Source organism: Mus pahari, chromosome 5 (assembly GCF_900095145.1).
Source record: "Mus pahari chromosome 5, PAHARI_EIJ_v1.1, whole genome shotgun sequence".
NCBI classification, from domain to species: Eukaryota; Metazoa; Chordata; class Mammalia; order Rodentia; family Muridae; genus Mus; species Mus pahari.
This window is the reverse complement of record NC_034594.1, coordinates 136,013,879-136,022,312: the sequence shown is the minus strand read 5'-3', so window position 1 is coordinate 136,022,312 and position 8,434 is coordinate 136,013,879. Positions and strand designations below refer to the sequence as shown.

The 8,434-nt window shown below is 37.9% G+C and overlaps 1 protein-coding gene across 2 annotated transcripts in view; it reads left to right on the top strand.

The window, feature by feature from the left end:
• Positions 1 to 6,077, top strand: part of Prrx1 (paired related homeobox 1) — a 69,596-nt gene extending 63,519 nt beyond the window's left edge. For both annotated transcript variants that reach the window (XM_021197397.2, XM_021197396.2), the window contains one exon: positions 2,840 to 6,077. Coding sequence is in view for 1 of the 2 variants with exons in the window: in XM_021197396.2 (XP_021053055.1) it covers positions 2,840 to 2,978 (139 nt within the window). In the remaining variant the exon portion in view is untranslated. The remainder of the gene's footprint in view (positions 1 to 2,839) is intronic.
• The last annotated feature ends 2,357 nt before the right edge of the window (positions 6,078 to 8,434 follow it).

Genomic DNA, 8,434 nt, shown 5'->3' with positions numbered 1-8,434 from the left:
ATCCTCCTGCCTCTGCCTCCCAAGTGCTGGGATTAAAGGCATGTGCACCACCACCGCCCGGCAAACACAGTATTTCTAAGAGATGTGTTACCATAGTAACTACCCCAGCTATAACATCAGACAAGATGGATAGGAGACTATGAAGTTATGATAGCCAAAATGATGTACTATAGACAGAATTGATATTGATACTGTAGTAGACAATTTGGAAAAATAGTAACAACTTCAGAAAATTAACCTGTGCTCCCCAAAATTCAAATCCCTCCTTCCAGTTAGGAAATGGAATACTTTCAGTTATCAAAGAAAAGGTGGATTTCTGTTAAGAACCTGCTGCCCAGAATCTCAAAGAATGAGTAAACTCTCTTAGAAACTCGGGGCAAACAAACTCCATAAAATTACTCCATAACAATCTATAGTTTACCACTGGCCATTTTTCTTCTCTCATGATAATTTTTAGCCTTGTATATTCAAAAGTCACTTAACTTTCTTCCCAGTATTTAACAAATAAATAATACAGACATGCTCTAATGCCAATTTCTGCACCATTTGTTTAAAATGCTAATAGTTGTGGACCATATTTAGAACCTGATATTCTCACAGAAACTTGATTTAGAAAGGCTAATTTTATTTTGTAATAATCTGTGACTGAGGTACATTCTCCAAATATGGTTCTTTCTTTTATTAGCTACAAAATTTTTGAATGTTTGGTATATCCTGGAAAGATTTGAACTGTAAATTTGAGGTTTGCATTAATTTCCTGTAGGATATTAGCATGTGATTCATCTAGAAAGTAAATGCTATCTATCTGGCTTTTGTCCGATCTTAGTGGACTGTTCTTTCCATTCACTCATAATCCAAGCCTGCCTTAACCGAGGACTCTTCTGCCTCATGGATGGACAGTGATAAAGATAATGTTTGTTTTATTAAGCTTTAATTTATTAACACATTTTTAACTGTGAAAAGATGTTCTATCGATCCAAGAATATGCAACGATGATGCTCGTGTATTTCGCATCCTTCTGGCTTTGTTTCTTCCACTAAGATAACTCATTTTACAGAAAGCACTAGTTCTCAAGAATAAATGAATTATTTTTTCAAAATCACTACAGTAGGGTTATAGACATCAGAGACACTAAGCATAGGTCAGTTTAATCATCCTATATTTGGCTATGACTCTTTACGTAGTAAATGGTTTATTGAAAACCAAATGTGTGGCTGGATGAAGTGTCAGCTCACCTGAAGATATAGTGGAGAAGAAAGAAAATGTGGTGACCCTTGCATCTGGTAGGGGACAGTGACAACTACTGAACAAGTCAGAAATTAAAAGTGAAAGAAGTGAGTAAGGCAAAAATGGAAGACACTGCAGGCGAACTTTGCCTGGGGGAGGGAGGTTTAAGACCAGCTACTCAGAAATGATCAATAAGAATAACAGCGAGGACAAATAAAATATAAGTGTACAAATCTTTGTAACCCTGAGTCTGCCTCCTTCTGCTGCTGTGATGTAGGCTTTATCTTCACAATCACTTAGACACATGTAATAAAGGTTTTCAAGGATTCGTTTAGTAGAAGGACTAAGAGATCTGATACTCAGTATATTTAACTAATTGTTTTTCTTGGCAAATGCTAGACTCGGAGCTGAAGTAGACTTCCATGAGTCTTAACTCTCTCCTCGACTCTGTGCTGTCCCAGATAAATATTAAGGATCTAGTCTCTCTAGCTTTAGGTTTCCTTCTTTCTGATCTTGTCATCTGATCCCAGGACTACAAATTCCAGTGTCACTGACAAAATCCCATTGGAATGCAGGCACCAGAACCGCATATGTCATCCCATTTATAAGCCTTATCCCAGCTCACTGTTGGAAGAAATTTTACTCAGAAACAGCTAGAATCACTCTATTTATTTCAAAGTTTCCTTTTGTCTATTTCATATAAGGTGAGAGATTATTTGCATCCACATTTACACACCATTTTTTTTTCCTTTAAAAGAGATTCATGGATGCAACAAACAGAACCCCAGTAGCAACGAATTCTTGCCTATGTCCTAATTACAGTTTCTGACAATCAAGTCTAGCTTCTTGTTTCTCCAAACAACACAAACAGTGAGAAACAGTTACATCTGAAATCAAGAATGGTACAACTATAACTTGGGAAGTTTATTTGAAATTTTCACTATTTCCAAAATGACTGTCCCCAAAGGTAATGTGTGCTAGTCAAATACCTTTGAGAAGTTATTAAAATCAAAACCCACTGATAGGAGAGCCTTGGCTTGACAATGCTTGTTACAATCTTCCAGTGAATCACAATGCCAGAGGAGTATGGTGGATTGTTTAATGATTCTATGAGCACATCATTTCTCACAGTATTGTTGATTATCCAAAATACATTGGAGTCCAGGTCAATTTCCTAGAATGAAGAAGCAAAATTCTTTTTATCTATTGTCAAATGCTTGCCATTCTCCTTCGCTGGTTTCACAGGCTGTCTGGTATAGGTAGGAAAGATTAGACTCTGAACTAGCTGATGAAACTCTTGCTATTTGACATGAGCAGTCTCCTCTTACCCCTGAAATAAATCATTACTCACTGTATCCAAGACAGCAAATACTTTTCCCTACCCTGTCTCATTCTCGTCTGCTTCCACGTGCCCTGTAAAGAGATGGCCACCCTTTTCCAAGGACCTTTGAACTAATTGAAAACTGGGGCTGTAAGAGAGCCCGGAGGTCCTCTCTCTACCCCACTGCCCTGCCTGCCTCTGTCCTGAGAGTATATCCACCCAGGGCACGGTCTTACAGCTTCATGAAACTAATGTCTGTTATTCTCCCTGCTCTCTCCTTTGTCCCTACAGCGCCATGGCTACTTATTCTGCCACATGTGCCAACAATAGCCCTGCACAGGGTATCAACATGGCCAACAGCATTGCCAACCTGAGACTGAAGGCCAAGGAATATAGTTTACAGAGGAACCAGGTGCCAACAGTCAACTGAGGAAAAAAAAAATAATTAAACAGGCCTAAGAAGAAATCAAAAACCATAAGACACCTATCCTGTTCTGTCATATCTTCATCCGCCGGGAAAAAATAAAAGCAAACAAACAAAGCCAGAACTAAAATATTGGGACCATGGCGGAGCAAAGCAGGAGAGGAACAAAATGAAAATTAGTTAACAAATGGTTCTTCTTGCTCTTGGATACCTACCATCACCATTTGCTTTTGTGTGTGTATTTTGTTTCTCTTCTATCCATACTTAGCTAATTATACTCCAGGCTTCTTCTGTTAGATTCAGCCCACCCATTCCTATAATTGTATGAGAATAAAAGAAATCTGCAGCAGCCAAAGAAACTTACATATATATGAGAAAGATCACTTCTCAGTAACCTGCTTGACTTCAGTGCCTTACTCTGTCTCCTTCCAAGTCTATCTAGGAGATTTTTGAAAATCCAAAGTCTTTCTGAAGAGTCTGTGTTATTGCGTCCATGTTGTTCATGGTAAGGTTTTTCGATCAGCGACAGGAAAAATAAATGTACACATGTTCTGGTCACTGGCCAGTCTGATCGATGTGGTTGGTCATGTCTGGTGAACTCTAAGCTCTAAGCTCTAGGGTATGATGTCACCGTTAACCCTACCCATTACCCAACCCAAACAATAAATGATCCTAAGTTAAAGATACTTGTTTTTGAACAATTGCTGTCACTCATTCTTTGGTAGAAGAAATCCTTTCAGTATTAGAGATGGAAAAAAAATTTTGTAGGAAGGCAAATACTGAATAGTCCATATCTCTTTGGTGCCTTAGAGGTGGTCAGATGCACACTTTTATATATACATATATATATATGCTGTATATATTTATATATATATTATATATAAAATATTGAAAGCTTGAGTTTGCAGTTTCTCAAACACTATAAAAGCAAACTCTCTGCCATCACCACTGTCCTTATTTACACAATAATTATATGTTATTGCAGCATCTTGCTGTTTTCATTTTCTATAAAAAAAATCCTCATTAAGGTCAGAGAGCAATTAGCCAGTCAGCTGTTTGAGAACAGCTTCCATTTTTACATTAGCGCTTTAATGGAATTAGGAATTACTTGATTCTGTAAGAGTTGACCTTGAGTTTGGACTCTTATCTTGAGTGTAAAGTCTATATCCTGAGAAATATAGTTGGAAGGATAAGGGAAGACAGCACTCTTTCTTTACTTCATAGGAATATGAAAGACAAGTAATATGTTGAAGTGAAGTGCTTAAAGCTTTGTCTAAATTAAAAAAAATACAATCATATTCTTACATTTTAATTGTTTTGAAATGAGGTTTAGCATCTAGGGTGGGAGGCAGGGCTGGTATTTCTTCGTTTCTCTTTATTCCCAGCTATGCTTTGGCAATTTTCCTGGTGGACTTGACCAAACCACGTTGCCATGCTGTGTCTAGTTTACCTGTTTATAAAATGGTTTGACAATTCCTACCTCACAGGGATGTTGTGAGGCTACATCCATTTGTTCTCTCTCTCTCTCTCTCTCTCTCTCTCTCTCTCTCTCTCTCTCTCTCCCTTTCCTCCCTCCCTCTCCTTCCTTCCTTCCTTCCTTCCTTCCTTGTTCTTTGTTTGTCCAGCACTTTGTAGCCGGGAAAGGAGAAGGGACATTAAGAGCATACAATATTCATGGATTAACACGGTATTTGAAAGCTTTGTTTTCTAGTAAGGAAATGGTACCTGGCTGTACATAAATATAACCTTGTATTTGGAAATGATAAATAGGTTTATATTTTCCAATATCTCAATGATAACATCATTTGACCAAAGAATAATTTAAGGCACAAAGTATAGAGTTATTTTTTAACTTATATTTTCATCAACAGCTCGATTTTAATAACCATAGTTCTCAGTGAATAAAAATCTTCAGAGTGATTTTGGCCAAATATGTCAACATTGCAATATGTGTGACAGTCAAAGTATTTGGGGTATAAGATTCACTTTTAGCACACACTTGTATTTCCCTTGGCATATCTGGTGGTGTTAATGGTGATTTTTTTCCCAGTCTAACAGGCACCCATCTGAAAATATATTTCAAGTGATTTTGTACTTTGTTCAATAGTAAGAAGGAAGATCATCTTGTGTACTTTGATCTCATGAAGTGATTCCTTCTCAACAACTACTATTAAAACATTTCTTTCAGAATAGTTTATGTGGTCTGGCTTAATATACATTACTTGTTTTTATCTCCACTCATGTATTTGTCCCGTTGATTGTGTTATCCAGTTTCAAAAAAACAGTACATCCTTATTGTAAAAATGTTCTTTGATTTGTAAGTGAGTACAGGTCCAAGAGACTAGTAAACTTTGGGAATTTAGAGTTTGCAGAGAATAGCTATAAGATTTGGATTATAGGCAAGGAAGAGAAATTATAAATGAAAAGTGTTTTCTAAGGAGAGCAGAATCTTGGAAGGCAGTTGTTTGAAGTCATTTGAAACCTTCATCCTGCCATCCATTTCTAGTGGACATCAACAAACCTGATCCCATAAACTCAAAGGAGGAAGTGAGATGTTGTATCTGATGCTTTGTACAAGCAGCATCTTGGAATTTCACAGAATAACCCCTGCTAGTTAATCATAGGAATACCTGCAGCTGGTAGACCCATAGTACAACAACTTTATCTGAGCAATTACCAGGAAATACACCTGAAGCACTGATGCTCAATTTTGTTCATTTATGGTAAACTTTTTAAAAGAATATAAGTTTAACAAGTGATTTGGAGGATTAGATATCTAGCTTGTAAGTCAATTGCCAGAGGAGTGTCTCAGTGCCAGGCTCAAGGCGTACACCTACTGCTCTCCATCAATATACCCAGATGAAGGCGTTAGAACTATCAATGTCCACAATCCCTTACCAAACAAGAGGCCAATTAGTACAGTACATGGGAGGTTAAATTAAACAAGAAGTAATGACCTAATTAGAAAAAAGGGAATGACATATGGTGATAAAGATCTCATGAGAAATGTAATATGTAAATTATATCTTGCTTTATGATGTAAAATATACATTGTTTGTGCTAGAATAGAAATGATTTCTTTTCAATAAAATGAAAGACTGATAATACAATGTCTTTTGTTATAATACACTGGACTCAGATGATTATTTTCACTTTCAACTTCCCAAAAGGCAGAACTGCTTAGATTCAAGAAGACACTGAGAAACGTGATGGTAAGAATGATTTATAAACAAAATAATTTCCTATCAGAGTGTCATCCACAACCCTTGATTTTAATGACATAAAAATTAAATATTTTAAACAATCATCGTGCACGGCATGGGTGGGTGACAATAAAGAGATTAGAAAAGCCACATTGTAAGAAACAAGTTTTTCTATAAAAGGAAAATAATCTATTTTTCTTCTGAAGCAAAAATAGTGGGAGGAAGAAGGAATATTTGTACGTGTAATGTGAAGATCAGGATAGAACTTCTGGTGAACATGTAGCAATTTTACCAATGCTTTTAGCATCTACAGTAATAGTTGCAGTATGACAAATTGTATATAAGATACAACCCTTTGTTTTAATGACATCTAAATGAGGCATTTTTAAGCAATCATTATATGCAGCATGAGTGGGTTACAAAAGAGAACAGAAAAAAAACATAAGAAACAAATTGTTTTCATACCAATTAAAATCTAGTCAAAAAGGCAACTTGAACACAAACAAGTTCATGCAACAATCCAAGACAATGAGTTAATAATCATCAAACAAATAGAGTAGATAGAATAATTCCAGAAGAAGGAGGAGGAGGAAAGGAAGGCAAGAAGGCAGGAAGAAAGAAAAAGAAAGAAAGAAAGAAAGAAAGAAAGAAAGAAAGAAAGAAAGAAAGAAAGAAAGAAAGAAAGAAAGAGAAAGAAAGGGAGAGAGGAAGGAAGGAAGGGAGAGAAAGAAAGAAAGATAGAAAGAGAGAGAGAAAGGAAGAAAGGGAGAAAGGAAGGAAGGAAGGAAGGAAGGAAGGAAGGAAGGAAGGAAGGAAGGAAGGAAGAGACAGACAGATAGGCATACTAGGATAAGAGGATTTTGGTTTGAAGAGAGAGTGAGAAGAGGGGCAGCAGCAGAGAAAGAGGATGCAGTGAGGCAAGGATGTAGACAGTAGGGATTTGGGTTCATGGGAAGATGAGCCTGGGTGGGATGGAGAGTTTGTTTAGAAAATAAGTAGAAAAAAGACAAAAGATATGAACTTTTCTTCAGGCCATAGGGACCTATAGAAGGGATTTTAAGCAGAAGGCAGGACGCTTTTTGTAAAAGGGCAAAGGTATCCGAGAGTAGTGCAAACACTGAGAGGTAGAGGTGCAGTAGGAGGATATAAAACCAAATGGTATCTAGGGAGAGTCCTCCAAGGAAAGAATCAAAAGGATCAAGAGGGGAGCTGAAGACAACACTGACTCAGAGAGCAAATCATTGACAAAACTCATCAAAGTCTCTCTCTCTCTCTCTCTCTCTCTCTCTCTCTCTCTCTCTCTCTCTCTCTCTCTCTCATACACACACACACACACACACACACACACACTCACTCACTCACAGAAAAGCTGAGGTCCAGTCACAGGGAAAGAAGGCTGCATGCAGTCTTTGCTATATCGTTGAACCTGCCACTCCAAATGGAAGCTCCCAGTGAGTGACAACACAAAAGTAGGACTGAGTCTCGAGGTCAGGGACACGGTGAGTAGTTTAAAGTGACAATTTGGCATACATATGTGAATGCTTGTTTTCAAGATGGGAAACTGCCCTGTAGCCAATAATTAATCTTAATAAATGACTTTTGGAAGTAGTTTCAACATGGGGATAAATATTGTGCTTTGAAGAATTGCTACAGTGGGGAAGAAGTCTCTGGGGTTCTGATTCTAAGAATCTGTTCCAGAGGGACGGAACCTGGGTATTATCTGAGAGTTAAGGTGCGTTTTAATCCCTGTCCATTAGGAAAACACATGAAAATTACACAGAGGCACCACCATCTTTCAGTGACAAGAAAAAAAATGAGTGACAATTGCTGAGGGGAATCCTCAGTGGAGAGGGTGGAGTTCAATATGAAGGCTCTGTAGAAAACTAAAAAGAGAACTTCCATAGAAATGGCAGTAAACATATAATTTATGGTAACCAAGATATGGAATCAGCCTGGATGCTCACCAATAGATGTACAAGTTTTAAAGATTCAATATGTACAGAGTAGAGTTTTACTCAACTGCAAGGAAGGGTGAAATGTCATTTTCAGGAAGCTGGGTGGGGCTGGAGACCCTTTTGACCTGAGATAGCACTAGGGCAGCAGAGAACTAGACTGACCCTTCTGGCACAAGCCCCTTCCGGTCTGCACCAGCACCGGGTCACCTAGGGTGCAGATTCGGTGGACACCCCTACGGTCCCTAGCGGACTGCCCAAGTGATCTTAGGATCACTGGTGAGTGGAACACAATAGCTGCTCCAAT